This window comes from Cupressus sempervirens, chromosome 6 (genome assembly GCF_028749045.1).
Source record: "Cupressus sempervirens isolate cs-2001-9-10 chromosome 6, ASM2874904v1, whole genome shotgun sequence".
NCBI classification, from domain to species: Eukaryota; Viridiplantae; Streptophyta; class Pinopsida; order Cupressales; family Cupressaceae; genus Cupressus; species Cupressus sempervirens.
In genome coordinates, this window is record NC_143123.1 from 78,668,301 (window position 1) to 78,687,629 (window position 19,329).

The following is a 19,329-nucleotide window of genomic DNA, read 5'->3' on the forward strand; positions in this document are numbered from 1 at the left end:
ATATATATATGTATGTATATATAGACGATTCACAAAGGGTCATTACAAGGGTAGACATCTTTGATCTATGAACTTGAGAAAAGTGGAGAGAGATTGGAGCCCTTTGAATAAGTAGTAGAACCTTCCTCTGATCTCATAGTATATAGGACGCTGGAAGAGAAAGTGCTCCTTTGTCTTGGCCTCCTTGATACTACATAATTGACAAATCTTGTTCACTCTATCTAGTTGATGATCTATCTAAATACAGAGTCAATAGGGGTCCACTCTAAAGGAACTAAGGGCCCGTTTGGTTGCTGGAATATAATGGGAATGGTCGTTGAGAATTAGAATATATTTTTGAATTCTTTGTTTGGTGCGCGGAATGGGAATGGGGAATAGGAATACGTATTCCCATTTTAGCCCAAAATGAGCATAAGTCCATTCCCAAAAATATCAGTTATTGGAATGGAGAATAGGATTTGGCTAGAGGATTTGTTGCTATGCAGCACGTGAGATTTGATTTGTTGCCGTGCAGTGCATGAGCTCTGATAATGGCGGCATCTTCTTCAGGAGTGAAAGGTCGGTGCTCCACTTGAGGGCTCAGCTGATCGCACCACCACAGCCTACAGGATTTCCCTGATCTTCTAGGAATTGCCTTGCTTATAAGCGACTAGTTCCTAGTCCTGTATTTCTGCACATATTGCTGCAATGCCGCATCTTCTTCGGGGCTCCAGGGGCCTTTGATTCTGTCAATCTCTTCGCTGTTTCTCGCCGACGCCATTAACACCCCAAAACAACATTTTGTAGCAGCTATAACTACAAAAACTAGGGTTCCCAACCAAAAAACCAGATTTACCCACAGAGAGTCCCTCTGTTTTTTCTCTCCATCCCTCTCTGTACAACAAAGAGAAGGGGCAAACTGGACTTATTGATTCAAATCCGGTCACTTGCGGCATTTGTCATCCGACTTGCCCAACTAGTCGCCCTTCGCAGCTGTGTCCCAGGATGCTTTAAAGCAAGGATTTTCAAACAAATTCTCAAATAGATTTTAGGTGAACCAAACAGGAATGGGATTGTCATTTTCCATTCCCATTCCCTACTCTGACTGCCATTCCTATTTCCTATTCTAATTTTCTATTCCTATGCTTGTCACCAAACGGGCCCTAAGGGGAATCCAAAGAGAATGTAACTAGTGGTGAGATAAGTAAGATGGGTGAATGATGAGTCCATCACATAGCTCTAGAAAGTGCCCAACATAAGACACCATGTTAGGGCGAAGGCCCATGTGGGGGTCAAGACAAGTAGTGTGGATGAGTTATCTATAAATGTCTGTTCTGGTACACTTGTTCAACTCCTGTGTGGCTGAGAGGAGGTTGTGAGGGGCATCAAGATAGTACTAAGAGGTGGGGGAGATCATTAATCTTTGTAAAGTTCTTTGAGGAGGACTATGTTGTATGGGCAAGATTATTTGTTTTTCAAATTGTCACAATCAAATTTTTTCACAAGCGAGCATTTTTTGATTTTAACATTCTCACTATTTACCTTTCGTTTGCATTTTTTAATTTTTAAAGTTTTATTTCTTAACAATTTCAACAAGTTATAAGATCTTTTTTTCTGAACGAGTAGAATTGGAGTACATACTCCTATATCCACTTAGTGAACCACAACTGGTTGGCTGCGAAAAAACCAGAAGACTTGGCCTATATCCATTCTGACTTGTGCTTCCTATCACATAAGGAAGGAACTACAAAGAATTGGGAAATAACCCTTGAGTTGTGCCAACTTGGATGCAGCTATTCTATAGATTGCCAAAGTCAATGTAGAAGATGATGAGACTCCTACACATCATGTATCTAGTGGGAGTGACACTCAATTAGCTTGTAGTTCAAATGGTGTTGAACAAAGCAATGACTTCAATCCAGATGCTAAATGAAGATTGAAAGCTCAAATACAAATTTTTGATTGAATTATTTTCAATTTTTTTAATTGTAATGATTTTCATTTGAATCTTGTCTTTGGAGTCTTGGACATATATAATATATGTCATAAATTAAAATATTATAAACTATCAAACGGCAAGTAATATAATCTTTATTATTATCATTGATCAATGACGTAGTATCATACTACCAAAGATTCAAATGCCACTATAATTATATGATATATTAAACATATTTTCAATTGTATATTTATACATACATACATACATACATATATATATCTGTATGTATGTATGTAATATGATACACAAACATATATATGTATAGGCACACATTATATAACCATAACAGATGTATTGCACTCAAGATCTTTTTCGCCATACTAGTGTACTCAAACCTTATGCTCATACCCAATCCATACCAAAACTTCATATTTATTTTCCAAAATTCATACCATAACCAACAACTTTGGTTTTTAACAATCGTTGTTTAACTCTCTTAACACAATTCCTCACCAACCCCTCAGGGAAACTCAACGTTATGATTAGCTTCCCTTGAATATATGTGCGCATGTGTGTCAAAATCAAGGAATAATAGCTCACAAAGCCTTGTCTAACTTTCTTAACACTTCCTCTCCTACCCCTCAAGGAAGCACAGTGTTAATGGCTAGCTTCCCTCGTGTGTGTGTGTGTGTGTGTGAATATTAAGGATCAATTGCTCAACAACATTTTATGATGTCCCTAGGATGGGATGAATGATGCTTTAATACCACTTGTGATGTCCTTTTCTTGAATCACCTTATACATTGACTTGAATCCACAAATCCAAAACGAAACAAGGAGCATTATATAGTTAGAGATATAATCCTCACCCAAGAATAAGATGATATAAGCCTGTTTTGGAACCTGCAACCAAGTAAGATAATGTCGTAGATATAATTCGTGAGATATATCCATCTCTAGGGTTAAGAAAACTCTATATTTATAACACTCAACAAATCTAAACGATGATGTGGGTGTTCAACCATAACAGGGGTTGGGATGGGAAATTACCAATTAGGGTCTTTGGTATGAAAAGAGAATCTTGTGAGGTGAAAGTGCTTGAGAAACGCAAAACGAAGTTACTGGCACTATTCATTGCTTAGCAGAAAGAAAATCCCTGGGTAGGGTCAATGACCATACTTGTGAGCGTCCAGCTGCTACCAAGAGGTATATGCCTCTTTAGAGTGACATGAGATTTCAAATGATGTTTTTAATCCACAGAAAACTGAGCCAAAACTGTATTAGGAGCTTGCTAAAACTTGCTGAAACCAAAGTAGTCTGACGTAGATATGAAATTGTTTTTAAATGGAGGGATTCTATAAATTCGTTTAAACATCTGCAATTATGCTTGTGAGTAAATTATCTTGTAGAACATGTTCCTGTAGCATATTTTATATATTTGTGTTTTCCTTGCATCCTTATTTTTATTTGTATTGTTGCAATTAGGATTAACGTGATGAGTTGGAGTCATCTTATCAGAAAGGAGCTGGGCTATAGCACAAATATCAATTATTTCTCTAGGCCAAGGTAATACAATCTACATTTCTTGGCCATATTTGAAAGAATGTTATGATTTTTTTTGGCAGTGTAAAGCTGATAGGGTTTGATCATACACTATAAAGCATTGTTAATCTTTTCAGAATGTGACAAAAGCTTGATATACTTGACAGAAAGGTTTTGAGTATTGAAAAGATCTTCAATGAAGTATGCTTATTGATGAATAGGTTGGAAGCAGTGTACTCATGCAAGCAACACAAAATGTGTTCAATTTTATCTGTTTTAACTAACTAAAATTTCATTAATGTGACTACTAGTTAGTTCTTATGGTGGTAAAAAGTTGTAAGAAAAGTAAGTGGCGTAGATCAGAGAGAGAAAGTGATAATAGCTTTCGGAAGTAGGAAGTCAAATTTGAATATATTGGACTTGTTGTGGGACGAAACTTAAGACTACATAGAAGAGTGAGCTTTGTATATTGTGAGGCTCAGGAATAAGCACCGTAAATGAAGATAAGATGTATGAAATGATTAAGAAGTGTAATATTTGTATGAATAGTAGGAAGGGGTAAAATTGAGGATTGAGTAGTACACAAAGTTGATAGTAAACTCAGTTACCGGTTTCTGCTATTTAGGCATAGGTCTTGGTACTGTTACGGTTTTGGTACTGGTTCTTCCTAGGTGCTTGGGTTATCTGTGAATCCTTTTGTGAAGAACCCACAGAGAACCTAGGCACCCAAGAAGTATTTGAGGGGGGTAACCATGCAAACATACCAAAATCTGTGCATGCATAAAAAATAAAATATGCATCACTTCCATTAAATTTGTGTATGAATATACTAAACAAATTTCTGTATCAAGCCTTCTTATATTTGGAAGCAAAATATGAAGTCCCCAAGGCTGTGTATGATGCTTCTGATGAAGAAAACATGAATATTAAATGTTATTTGTAATGACATTTTTAGATTTTCCTTTTTGCAAATTATGAATCTGATATGTGAGGTATTTTATTTATAATTTTTTTGGCAATGATGGATTTATGAATGTCACTTTTCTTTTTGTGTTAATAGCTTTGATGTTTGAACATGTATAAATTTATATTGTGTATGCACCTATTGAGTTTCTTTTTCAATCCAGAAACCAAATCCTCTTTTTAAATAGGCTTTTTACAATGCCTGTTAACAAGGGTCATACGAGTAGAGCCCATAATCGAAGCTTTATTGCACTGTTATCATAGACAACCTCAACTTTATAAGGTCCTAGCCACTTGGTGTGAAATTCACCTTTGAAATCTTGAAACCTAGAATAATACAAGTGCCCAATCTCCTAACTGAAATTATCGTGCCAAAGAGTACACTGTTTTTTGAACTGTCATTGCATGGAAAAGAGCTTGTTGCCACATTTCATCCAAGGGTTGAAGCTGGTCAATTCTTGCTTTTTGAGCATCAGTGAAATTCAATCCTAACTGTAGCACAGGAAGTAGAGTTTTTATCTGAATTCAATATAATATTTATCTCAAAATTTGACCAGCCAGTAAGTTGAAACTTCCTTACAGACAGTAGAGACCGATTTTAACCAAGTACAGTCTCACAAAAGCTATGATTTAGATCTGAAATTCTACAACTGTGCTGCAGGTTAGTATGACAGGTTAATGGCTAAGTAAAAAATGACAAAATCTGCTTCAACATCATTCTAGTTTTTGTGATTCAAATTTTAAAAAAGCTCCTCAAATAACAAGTATGGCCAACACATTGTACAGCCTAACAATCACAAATGTTCAGCAGCTGTACAGCCTTTATCTGAGAGTAAAACCTCCAAATCACCAAGAAGGGCTGGAAAAAAATGACGTTCAGCCACCTACAATGAAGAATAGTGCAACTTCCTGCAGTTATCAATAGTATGGCCTATAGACTGACAAGTCTCTCCAAAAACAACTAAATAGTATGATACTAATTGAATGCAAAATGGAATACATTGGCAATCCTATAAACCTTTTTAATGGAGTACATTGGCTATTCTTGATTAGAATTGCAGTAAAGGCTAGGAGGGTTTTTGTCTTGAAACTAGCTATACCGGGGGTTTTCTATCATTGGGAAAGAAAGAAGAATGCACATTTGTTATTTGGAAACAAAACTGTTTAAATGAGCAAAACTACCCATTTCGATAACATTCCTCTCTTTTTCGAGAGAATAATATTCTTTTTGTCAGTTGTCTCAAAAGTTTAAAAATATAATACTGTCCTTTTTCAGTCACATTTTGTACCTTGGATCCAGTAACACTCTATTCATTCACTTATTATTAACATATTATAGATTTTATATATAATTAAATACCAGTCATCTTTCAATTTATAACTCAATCACTATTAAACAGCAAACTTTTTTTATTTAATTGATTTCACTTTTTCCTCAACTCTTAGAATCCAATGATTTTGTGAAAAACAGGCTAATGGTCATTAGCAAACTTATGCTAGAAAAGGGGACACAACATACTTTTATGTTAGGGAAACCTTATCTTGAATCACACAGTTGTTTCTTAATCATGTAGATACTCTCAGCAATTCATCCTGTTTTCTCCTAGGCACTGTGTTAGATGGCTGATTTGAAATTTGAATACTTGCATCCATCTCTAGGGTGCTTTCTTTTTAGAGCACCCATAAAATAAATATACTGGCATAACGGCTTTGCCATCAATCATTTTCTATTCTGGTGGAAACAACTTGATTATTAGTGCTCTTTTTAGGCTCCTGCAGAACATTTTTCTTTTGGCTTTCACTAAATAGTTTAATTTTTGATTTTAGCTTTATCACAAGCATGTTCAGGTTTTGTTGAAGTTTCATGTCAAAAACATAGACTCTTGCACCTTTATTTTCAATGCCATTGATCAGTAACATGTATAACTAGATATTAAATATTAATACTTGTTTGATGATTGGAAAACAATGGGAGTAACAAAATGCTCTGCAAAATACATTGTTTTCTCATATTTGTTCATTTTGTTTTTTGTTCCCTAAGCAAATAATTGATTTATTTCTTTCAAATAAATTTACAAATTTGTCAAAAATTATGCTGTGGGTTTTGCTTTAAAAACTAATAAAGTTAGTTGTTTGCAGGTTTCTGCCACATGGATCAATCACAAAAGAAGGGTACTCGTTTGCAAGAGAAACTTTGCAAAACATGCATGGGACTTATGGAAAGCCTTCTTCTTTTGGGTTGCCTGATTTACTGGGAAAATATTTCAAGCTTCAGTGCTCTCAACACAGGTCATACTGGTGTGGGGTAGAACAAAAACTTCGGGTTGTATGGAAACATTCTTATAAACAGTGTTCTCTTTCAATGCTTCTAATTGCTTCCCGACTTAAAGTAGGTTTTTATGGGGCACAGAATTGGAAAGGGTTTTCTGTATTAGCCCAAAATACTAGTACAACTTGTCAGGCTCAATCTGCATGGACAAGATTTTCATTGACACATGGCATTAGTTGGCCTATGTTTCAACCCATAAGCAGGATTGCTCGTGCTGTGAGCTTTACATGTTGTAGATCAAATATCACTTCTCGAGTTTTAGCTGTTATTATTGGACAGGCCTCCTTTGCACAGAGTGTGTTAGCTGAATCAAACATGATGCAGATAGTTAATTCTTGCTACAGCCTTGCAAATAACAACTATAACATTTTGATCTCATTTATCTGGGCCATCATGGAAAAAATAATGTTACTTCTGCGGATACTTTACTTGATGACTTTATTTGCTCCAGCTGTTGCAATGGCTCCCTTTGTAGATGCTTTCGGAGGAAATTATAGGAAATTATGGATACACATTTTACATTGCTCATTGGAAAGAGCAGGTCCAGCTTTCATTAAGTGGGGTCAATGGGCGGCTACACGCCCGGACTTGTTTCCAAAAGATATTTGTGATCAGATGGCAAAACTGCATTCAAAGGCTCCAGCACATGGATTTTCCCATACAAAAAAGACTGTTGAAAGTGCTTTTGGTCACAGGCTCCAGGATATATTTGAGGATTTTGAAATTGAGCCTGTGGCTTCTGGTAGTATTGCTCAGGTACACAGGGCTGTGCTAAGATTTCAGGGTCCAGGTCATGAAGTAAAGCCTATGATAGTGGCTGTGAAAGTAAGACATCCAGGAGTAAGGGAAGCAATTAGTAGAGATTTTACGATAATAAATTGGGTTGCAAAGGTTTCCAATTTTCTGCCTACGTTACAATGGTTAAGACTTGACGAAAGTGTTCAACAATTTGCTGTCTTTATGTTGTCCCAAGTTGATCTTGCAAGAGAAGCTGCACACTTGAGTCGATTTCTTTACAACTTTCGTAAATGGAAGGATGTTTCTTTTCCAAAGCCACTATATCCTCTTGTACATCCAGCAGTTTTGGTAGAAACCTTCGAACAAGGTGAAAGTGTTGCACATTATGTTGATCAACCTGAAGGAAACTATGTTGTCAACAGTGCTCTTGCTAATATTGGCACCAATACTCTTCTTAAAATGGTTCTGGTATGCTGCTTATTATTTTTCTGTTCCCATCTTGCAGTGTCTTTATCATGAATAAAAATTCATAAATCCAGAGTCAGTACACAATGCTGAATATTTTTCTATCATTGCACAGAAGAAATATGCATTTTTGTTTCGCATTATAGAGTTTTACTTAAATTATATGCCTGAAGTTTCATGTTCAATGTGATAAATATGGATGTATGAAGTTCAATGAAAGTCATCAAATTTCACCAAATAACTTTTATATGAGGGAGAATTGGAAGTGGTATTTATGAGGGAAGACTGTTGGGTAAATATTGTTGGAAGAGAATAAACATGTAAACAGGCTGAAAATATGTATGCACTATTTTAGAATAACACCATGAGTTGGAAATCAATATTTAGAGGGATGGAGTTACAAGTATCCTGAAACTTACAAGAAGAGCCTCACTACTTATGTCAGTGCCCCTCACATACCCTCTTACCACTTGATATTTGCAGTGGAATCAAGCATGGCTTTGTCCTTTTGTCATAACTATATGTATATGTAATGGTTTTCCGCAGTGCTTCCAAGCCCACCATTCCAAAAAGTGAAACCAAAAACCGTCCCTTGCTAGTTATGATGATGCTCAAGCTAAATGATGCATTGGGTTTTTCTTCCCTCTGTGTATTTCCAGTAATAATGCAAGTACCCTTACACCCCACGTTATTCTCATAGGATAATATTTACAACAATATGTGGTTATTTCAACAACATTCATGCAAAAAAAAATGCTGCAAATACCATCACATGAGATCACCTTAAAACTATGCCACAAAAGTGGAAGTGAATAACCTTCACCTAGCATTATCTCCTAGAAAAGGTGAAGTTTTCATTTTAAAGTTGAACTACAAGAAACTGGCATTAGTGGCTTTGACTTAACAAAAAATAGTAGCAGCAAGGTTTATAAAGAAAAATAGAACTCAATGTAATAATAAATAATAAACATCTATTCAAAGGTTGTTATCCAAAGTAGTTACAGCTGTTTATTCTAACAAAATGCGCCTGTTATATCATTGAATTCATCGTAATAGACTCAATAAAAGTTAGTCTGCTTTCATGTTATTATTATATGATTGGTTTAAACTTTAAGGTTTACAAGGTCGATTATCAGACATGTTGACATATGATCTCCTAATTAATAGTGGTCCGGTATGTGGTTGATCTTCAGTCCTTAAGTGCTCATGTAATGAGGTAGAACGAGTTGTAGCCCATTGATGTGTAACTGAAAAGTTTAAACTTAAAAAGTATTAGTTGTTTAATCTAAAGCCCTTCTAGGTATACTGAACCCTTTGACAAAAGTTGACTTAGAGTTCACAGCTATCTACATGGTTCAAAGTTGGACTATCATTGTTACATATTTTTGATCCTGCTAAGCACAAACAATGGAAACTTGTACACAACAACAAAAAACAAAGTAGAACAAGGATGATTAGTAATGCTTGGATGTTAAGAAATGCGAAATCTTTGTATGGTGGATGATCATCACTAAATCATGTTTGTAAACAAGTAAGCTAATGCATTACCACACAGCATGCATGCTAGTCTCAATATTTCACACAACACTACACAATCTAATGTGCAACTCCTTGCACTGTGCACCATGTGCACAATGCCTTTATGCCTTTAATCATGTCAGGCCAATGCATGCAATTTTATTGCTTTATGTGTCACCAATGTAGTTCTGAGAATCATTTTGCTCCCTTCAATGTAAGTCCTTGCTCTGTGTGCTACTTTCAAAATGCTTGGAACCTTGCCACACAATGTAGAAGACATCAGGCAACTCTTATGCAACCCTCTGCTGGATTTGCACTTGCACAACACCAAGGAACACACCACACAACGGCACATGCAACTCAGTATGAGCTTCATGCCGAATCTACAACTACATGTGTTACTGATCCCAAGATTTGGAACTAAATACAAAATATCACATGAGATCTCAAACACTGCATGAATTTGGTGCAGCTGTTGAGGTCATTTTATAACATACCATTTGTCAACATACAAGTAGAATTCCATGTACTTGGAGATAAATTGTAATACATTGAAGCTCACCTGTTTCACTTCAATAATGAATTGTTGTCTTCACGAAGATGTAATCTATAGATATACATTTGTTACTTAAGCAGATATAGAGATAGAGACATAGGATATCTAAAAGAAAACACTCAGCCATAAATCTCCTTTTGAGAGTATGCTATGTATCCATTGTACAAATTAATACAATTTCAGTTTTAGTTATAGTATTCTTCTTTGCTTGAATCCTTGTCTCTATAATAATATTGTACACATGAAACACATCTAAATCCAAATTTAGAGTTTTGTCCCTCAGACCTCTTGGTATCTAAATAATTGGAATTAGATTGGTTCATCTTTGACGTCCTTTCAAATTGGTTCAGGGTATCTAAGCTTTGATGTCAAACGAAAATGATAATTAATTGTTGTATTAATGTAATAGACCTACTGCGGTTATAGCTCAAACCAACACCAATATCCTTTATGAATCAGTTGCTCGACATTTTGTCAAATACTTGACAAGTAAGCTCCGATACCTCTGTAGTGAGTCTAAGCCGGCTGACACTAGGATAGTGCTAAACAATATGAATTCTAAACACTCACTAGCTTGCACACTTTCTTGATTTGATTCCCACTCGTAAGAAATTAAAGCACGAAGGTAATCATTTCTGACAAATAATGCCAACAATCAGATCAAAATTTATTAGCAAGGAGAGATTTGCAAATCTTCTGCGGTGCCATATAAGATCTTAAATTTTAGTCAGAACACCCATTCACTTTAGACTGAGACACATTACAAATAATGCTTGCTAATTAAGAAACCACCAAAATGAATATCAGCTCTGCACAATGCTTTAACAATCACTTTTACTAAACACCAAAATAATCTATCAAAACAGGTTGGAGACTATTATGGTAAAATAATGAATGTGTTATTAAACGAAGATCATAAATGATCTATGTATGCAAGCATACACAAGAATGTTTCTATAAGGAACAAAGAGAGAGAAATAGTAACATTCTGAAGGGAGAAAGTTTCCATATTGAACAGAGAGAGAATATGGAGATATAGAAGAAGAGTGACCATTAGAAAGAGAAGTATATCTATGGAAGAGAGAGAAACAAAATTAGAGAGATTTAACTCTAATACCCTCCCTTAATGGTCAAATTCAATCTAACTTCAAAACAAAATGTTTCAAGGTAATTTACTCTGTATGTTCTGCAATAATGGTTTCTGGTAGTGTAGGCTATGGTAGGATGAGTGTTAGTATCCAGAACAAGCACCTCAATGAGACGGTGCTCGAAGATCATCATCCTTTTTTGCTTCTAGGTGTTGTAATTCTTTCTGTTGAATCGTTGACTACCTTCTAAGAGAAGATTGGTGAGAGATACCATAACATGTTTTTAATGCAAAAAATGTGAACATCTAAAAAGGCATGGGCTTCACTTCAAGGCAGATTGACAAAAGACCCAAAAAAAAATGAAAGGACACCTAAAAGAGAGCTCGAAAAACACAAAGAATCTGAAATTAGATTCCAAATCTATTGGCTCAAAAATTAAGGCATGCAAAACAATGCACCCAAAAAAAATAGAGGCTGACCCAATTGAGATCTACAAAAACCCATCAAGGATTTGTAAAAAGTTTTTGAAACTGGCACAGAAAAAGATAGTTTTGAAAGAAGCCCTAGCCATTTATGAAAAAAACCAAAAAAATAGTGGAAACGAAACTGCTGGACAAAAAACAAAGATAGAGGGTTTAAAACACCCTAGATGCTGAACTTTGCAGAAGATGTGCATAAAAAGTTGGCTAAAAAATGCCCAAAAAAAAGGCTACGAAATTGTAGAAATACAGGCTCACAAAAAATGTCAAATTCAGGCCCAAAAAACACCAGAAAACTAGTAGTTTTTTTAGAGGACGTTGATTGCACAGGTAGGAGAAAGGCAAATGATGCACAAGCTGCAAGAGAAAAGCTGCCCAGGGAAAAAATTATATACAAAACCCTAGATAGATTTTAGAAAATATCCCTGCAAAAAAATTCTTGAATACACCCGGGTAAAGGATGTTGAAAATCATGTCTAAAATTTTATGAAGAAATTAAAGATTTCCAAAAACTATATCAAAAAATAAAGAAAATTTCAATAATGAAATTATCATTTTTTGAAAAAAATAGCTCTGGCACCGTGTTATGGTAAAAAATGAATGTATTATTAAACAAAGATCATAAATGATCTATATATACAAGTATACACAAGAATGTTTCTATAATGAACAAAGAGAGAGAAATAGAAACATTATGAAGAGAGAAAGAGAAGTTTCCATATTGAACAAAGAGAATATGAAAACATAGAAGAAGAGTGACCATTAGAAATAGAAGTAAATCTATGGAAGAGAGAAAAAAAATTAGAGAGATTTATCTCTAATAGAGATTGCATTTAATATTGGCACTTGATATACAAGATACATTATAACATTGCAGTTGCCCTGGATAGGAGTTCGCTTCCCAGCATTCAATTCTGCCTAGAAATCTTTGTGCAGACACACAAGGCCCGTTAGGTTTTGAATCTTCCCCTGCGACTGCTATAGATTGCAATGCCCAAGTAGGGCTTATAAGGTCAATATCGACACTAAATACTACAAATACGGGCCAAGAAAATGCGCCCAGTATGAAACCGCCTTGGTGTAAACATAGCCGTGAACATTCATACCACAATGCGCCCAAGTCTACAAGTAATACTACACCCAACATAGATGCAAATCACCTAGGAGAAATTAATCATCAATACCTGATGCCTGGTTTGCAACCAAGGTTGCTAAAGCCAAACAAAGGTTTATTGGCATTTAGGAAGCCCCAATGTAGACTCAATGTGGTGATTGTCAACAAAAGTTTCAATTACCTATTCCCAGGTAAGGACGTTAAGATACATGATTAAACTCACACCGATCAATGGAACAATTACCCTCACAAACATTCACTAATTTCTCAACAACAATTTCCCCAGTTTGTAAATGTAGAATATTAATTGCTTCCGGCACAAATATTGACTTCTTAGCATGAATAGGAAGAAGTCACAATAATTCTCAGCTCAATTAATTTTTCAGCTATAGATAAATACAGTAGGAGATTCAACCAAATAAGCAAATTACTGTACTTCAGCAGTGATTCGATATAATTCTAAGAACTAATTCACAATACCTTAGCTGTGAATTACAAGACACTTCTCAATTTCAAACCAAGCAAGGGCAAAAAAAATATCAACCTCGGAAATCCCACAAAGACAACAAATACAAAATAGACAATCGGATGCTTTTTCCTTCTCAATGAGCTCCCAAATGAAACTCCACTTAAGAAGCTTCACCAACACATTACTTTATAACATTTAATAATAATAAAGTGCTATTATAAAAATATAAACTTAAGAATTAAGTAATAAATATGAGCCTGTGCAATACGAGTCCTGAACATGTTAGTCGAATATGAGGCTGTGCACACTCATCACCATATACACTTTGTTGCCATTGTGACCATCCTTATCCTCATCCTCAAGTTGTTGTGATGATTGCCTCAACAACATCAGTATAAATGCACATGCTATGGTTCGCTACCCCTTCGGCCTCATTGTACAAGTATGACCTTTAGAGAAAGGCCCATTACACCAATAGCAAAGTTGTCTCCTCCCGAGGTCCTCTTTGGATGTATCATCAAACTTCTTCACTGACTTCCTCTTGTCCTTAACAACTGGTGGGGACTCCTCATCTATAGTGGAGGAACAAAAGATTTTGAAACAACCTTGCTTTGAGAAGATGAGTCAAAGTCCTGTGCCTTACTCATCGCCTCCTATAAGCAAGATGGGTCTAATGACTTTACCCATCCACAGAGTGGCTTAACTAATCCCTCCATAAACAACATCACGTGTCTGTGCTCTGATATATCATAAACCATAACTGAGAGCCTATGGAACTCGCTAATGTAACTCTCCAATCCACCAGACTGCTTCAGCTGAGCCAACTCACAGAAGTAAACCTCAGGATCCTTTCTATCAAAGCTCTCCATTAGATGATCTACAAGCTCCTAATAGGAAGTGATCGAATCATGTCACAAAGAAACTAACCCATGGTACCACCAATCATGGGCAGCTCCGTCCAGATGTAATACTCCAAACCTGATGGCAAGACATAGGACACAAAGCCAAATACATGTTGAGCTTGTGGATCCAAGCTTGAACTGTAACTCTCCCACTACCATCAAAGTGGGCGAGTGTCATAATACTAGCAACTCCTCTCAAATCAGTTTGTTGAGGCCTCTGTCTCTTAAATGTTGACCTCACTCTGGAATGCTCCCGCTTCTGAGTCAGGAACCTATCAAAATTCGAATGCTACTTTATTGCCTTTGGTAAAGCATCTCACTTTGCAAAGTGTGCCACCATGTCATCAACAAAATGAGTTGGCTCAGACTCAACATTGACTGCATTTGCCTCGGGTGTCTGAAATGTGGGCCTCTGCGGCCTATCATGTGTGCTAGTTTGTCTGTTAGCTTTGTCAGTTAACCTACCTCGATCCTCAACTCGAACCCGGTGCCCATCTCTGTATCTATCACCATCTCGGGATCTATTATCAACTCGGGATCTGTGAGAAGCAATAGAAACATATTGAGCCCTCTCTCTAATTCGTCCTTGAGGGAGTGCTCTGCGCTATAGAGTATAAGAAAGCTGCTGCAACACACTTGCCACTTGGTGCTGTCCCATTGCCAAGTCCCAAACTATCTCTCTAGTCTCTCTGTCAATCTCGGAACTTGTGCCAGTATCTCTAAATCTTGTACCGGCTGAACCGCCTAGACTACCAACACCCTTGTTGCCAACAAAAGAAAATTTAGTCTCAGGCTTTTCATCCCTGGGTGGAGAAGTACGACCTCTACGGGCATAATGCATACCGAATCTCGTGTCACCATGTATAACTGCTGAATGCCACATTGAAACAAATGCTGACAACTTCTGAACCAATCACTGATCAAATAATTTTGAGCCCAATTCCTACAGGATGGTAGGAAACCGCTCTGATGCCACTATAATAATCCTACCCCAGTTATAACTCAAACCAACACCAATTTCCTTTATGAATCAGCTGTTTGAGGTTTCACAAGTAAGCTCTGATACCTCTATAGTAAGCCTAAGCCAACTCACAATAGGATAGTGCTAAACAATATGAATTCTAAACACTCACTAACTTGCAACTTCTTGATTCGATTCCCACTCATAAGAAATTAAAGCATGAAGGTAGTCATTTCTAACCAATAATGCCAACAATAAGATCGAAATGGATTAACAAGTAGAGATTTGCAAATCCTTTTGAGGTGCCAAATAAAATCTTAAGTTTTATTCAAAACACCTATTCACTTTAGACTGAGATTCATTACAAATAATGCTTTCTATCAGCTAACTAAGAAACCACCAAAATCAATATCAGCTGTAATAATCCTAGCTGGTTATAACTCCAAAATACATCAATTATTCATATGTTTGACAATTTGTCAAACACTTGGCCAGTGAACTCGAAACTCAAGCAAATGAACTGGAGATGGATAGATGAACATAACTATATATAATACCAATATGAGAATTGATTCTCCACTCTTTTAATAATTTGATACATTCACAGATTGATTGGAAATTGATATTAGAATATTGGCAAACAATTAATGAGAAACTCCCCACTTTATTAAATGCCTTAGCACAATTTCATTTATTGGACATGACACAATAGTGTTGTAGGTAGACTCAATAAATTTGGAAATGAAATATACAATAACTAACCAGCTTCCTTATCAAACACAGCTTGGAATGTAATGTCAGGATAACTCCAATCTCTTCAAATTCTAATCTTAGCACAACCAAATGAATCGCAGCCTCTGAATTTTGGAAATCTGAAACTCATCTAACCAAACGCTGCTTGTAGAATTCAATAATCACCCAATCCCTTTGAACAGAAAATGCAGGTACAAATCTAATAATAGTTCCGAATGCCAGTGAGATTCTTCAACACAGAACTCTCCTTAGCTACAGTAAAATAGTAGGAGAAATGGCCAATTGTATACCTCAACACAATTACCAATGCCAACTTAGAACAAAATCTTAGATTTGAATCTACAATACTTCAGCTATAGATGCAATGGAACAACTCAAAATTCAAACCCTTATACATCAGCAAGGGAACAAAAGTCAGAACTTGGAAAAAGCCACAAAGGCAACAAAAGCAAATAAAATATCCAAGCATGCTTTTCTCAACAAATGGGCTTGTATTTATAACCTCCATATGCCCTTTTGTTGCCAAAATGTAACTTCACTCAAGAAGCATCGCCACACAACATTAATTAGAAGCTTCCATTAGATTCTTTCACTTGGCTTAACTAATTAATAAATGACTCATTTCAGTGATAACTCAACCTTCAACTTAAGTGAAATTATAACTTTATAATAAGCCATTTAATTATTTAATAATAATTTGGTCACTAAAAATATAATAACTCCCAAAATACTCATCATTTAAATATGCTGTCTGAAATAGGAGTCATACCTATTATTTCTCCATGTGACCAAATGCACTTTCCAAAAATAGAAAGGGTCCATCCCAATCAACACCCGACTTACCGCAAATAGTAAGTACACAAAACTAAGCCCAAACGAAGTCCAATCTAAGCCAAATGAAGACCAACCAGTAGCTTACTGAATTGTGGAGAAGACAAGACCCTCCCAAGTCAAGCCACTGTCACAGAAGATCCTCTATTCACAATAATTAGCCTACGACGATCTCAATAATAGGCTAATCTCTCAAATTCCGATGCTGACAAAAATGGGGACATTACATTAGCTCTGCATAATGCTTTAACAATCACTTTTACTAGACACCAAAATAATCTATCAAAACTGTAAGGAGACTACATTCAACATTTGTACCCGATAGACAAGATACATTAGAAATTTGCAGCCAGTCCACGTAACATTGCAGTTGGCCTAGATAGAAATTCGCTTCTTGGCATTCAATTCTGCCTAGAAATCTTTGTGCAGGCACACAAGGCCTGTTAAGGGCTGAATGTTCCACTGCAATCGCTACAGATTGCAGCGCCCAAGCAGGGCTTGTAAGGTCAATATCAGCACTAAATACTGCAACCACGGGCCAAGAAAATGCGCCTAGCATGCAACTGTTGTTTGTAAATGTATCATGTAGCCGACGGGTAGAGTAGTATCTGAACGGGCGTGTGACGCTTTAGTCACCCCTTCGGAAAGGTATATGTACACGTTTGAGATGGACTTTGGAATCATCATAGCTCATTGTAGTCATTGAAATCGGATTGTAATCTGCAAGTGCATACATGAATAAAGTACCTGTTCTGAATTGAATCATGTGTTAAACTTTTTACCCTATGCGGTAAACATTTGGCGCCGTTGCCGAGGACACAGGTGAAAAGATCTACGAAACAAGCATTTCGAGAGGGGTGTTACACTTGAAGTAGGTGTTGGCCGTGAAGCTATCTTGATGGATGCAGGGAGAGCTCGGGAGGAGTTGATCATCCAGTTGAAGGCAGTTCAATGTACTCAGAGTTGGAAGTGGAGAAAGTGGCACAGGTGGCTATCAAGGTCAGCTTGACTAAGGAGACAGTGTGTTTTGGAAACCGGTTTGGTGCAGGCACAGAAAGAATGTGAAAGTGATGTGGCAGATCTATCTTGTTGTAGTTAGTTGTTTGAGTTTTGTTCTGGTCGTCAGGAGACGACTTTTCTTTTTGGGGGGGATGATGTCGTTGGTAGAAATTGTGTATTAGCCGACGGGTCCTTTTGGGAAGGTTCTTGTTATGTAGCCGACGGGTCCCTTTAGGAAGGTTCTTTTTATGTAGCGACATGTTGTATTGGCTGACGGACTCCTTCGGGAAGGTTCTTGTTATGTAGCGACATGTTGTATGTGGTCGACGAACTCCTTCGGGAAGGTTCTTCGGAAAGTATTTATACACCCTTCGGGATTATTGTAAATCATCATTCGAGCATAATGTAATATCTTGGCATATGGAAATAATAATAATAAGTTCTGCTATTCATATCTATTGTCTGTGCGTTGATTTCTTTACCCAGTATGGTAAACAACAACCACCTTGGTGCAAACATAACCTTGAACATTCAATCCACAATGCGCCCAAGTCTGCCAGTAATACTACATCCAACACAAATGCAAATTGCCGAGGAGAAATTAATCACCAATACCCATTGCCTGGTTTGCAGCCAGCATTGCTAAAGCCAAACAAAGATTTATTGGCGTTTAGGAAGCCTTGATGTAGGCTCAATGTGGTGATTCTCAATAGAAGTTTCAATTACCTATTCCTAGGTAAGGGCATTAAGATACAGGAATAAACTCACACCCAACAGTGGAACAATTGCACTCATAAACATTCACTAATTTGTCAACAACAATTTCCCCAATTTGTAAATGCAGAATACTAGTTGCTTCTAGCACAAATATTTGACTTCTTAGCATGAACATGAAGAAGTCACTATAACTCTCAGCTCAATTAATTCTCCTAGCCACAGATAAATATAGTAGGAAATTCGACCAAATAACCAAATCACTATACTTCAGCAGTGATTCAATACAATTCTCAGAACTAATTCACAATACGTTAGCTGTGAATTACAAGACGCTTCTCAATTCCAAACCCTTATATTTTGGCAAGGGCAAAGAAAACATGAACTTGAGAAATCCCACAAAGACATAAAAAAAAAAGACAATCACATGCCTTTTCCTTCACAATGAGCTCATATTTATAATCCCCCAAAGGCACTTGTGTCCCAAACGAAACTCCACTTAAGAAGCTTCATCAACACATCATCACTTTATAACATATAATATTAATAAAGTGATATTATAATAATATAAATATAATAAAAAATAAATAAATATGAGCCTGTGCAATAAATAGCCTCATCGGATGTAGGTGATGACCAATTGCAAGTGCCGCCATTTGCATTGCCAAATATGGCAACTGCTTGAATTAAACTTACTAAAAATATTAAGTCCATAACTGAGACCCTCAAATCACCCTGTTAGCTGACGAGGATCGCTATAATAAATTGACTCAATCAACTGCTGAAGCTTGCCAAAATGGGGACATTACAATTAACAAGAACTAAAGACAAACAAAAGTTACTAAATCTTTGACTATCTTAGGGCCCGTTTGGTGAGCGGAATAGGAATACGTTTTATTCTAGAATACGTATTCTGGAATAAAACGTATTCCTATTCTCTGTTTGGTTCAGCGAATATTTGATGGGAATTCATGGACTCAAAAATTT

General features: G+C 36.4%; 1 protein-coding gene and 1 pseudogene across 1 annotated transcript in view; one reads left to right on the forward strand and one right to left on the reverse strand.

Annotated features, from left to right (window-relative positions):
• The window catches only part of LOC149551244 (uncharacterized), an 83,384-nt gene that overhangs the window by 24,586 nt on the left and 39,469 nt on the right, over window positions 1-19,329 (forward strand). The window contains exons 2-3 of the mRNA XM_089786806.1: window positions 3,407-3,487; window positions 6,566-7,961. Coding sequence (XP_089642932.1) covers window positions 3,417-3,487; window positions 6,566-7,961 — 1,467 coding nt within the window. The 5' untranslated portion in view covers window positions 3,407-3,416. The remainder of the gene's footprint in view (window positions 1-3,406; window positions 3,488-6,565; window positions 7,962-19,329) is intronic.
• On the reverse strand, window positions 437-878 carry LOC149551245 (transcription factor MYB73-like; annotated as a pseudogene).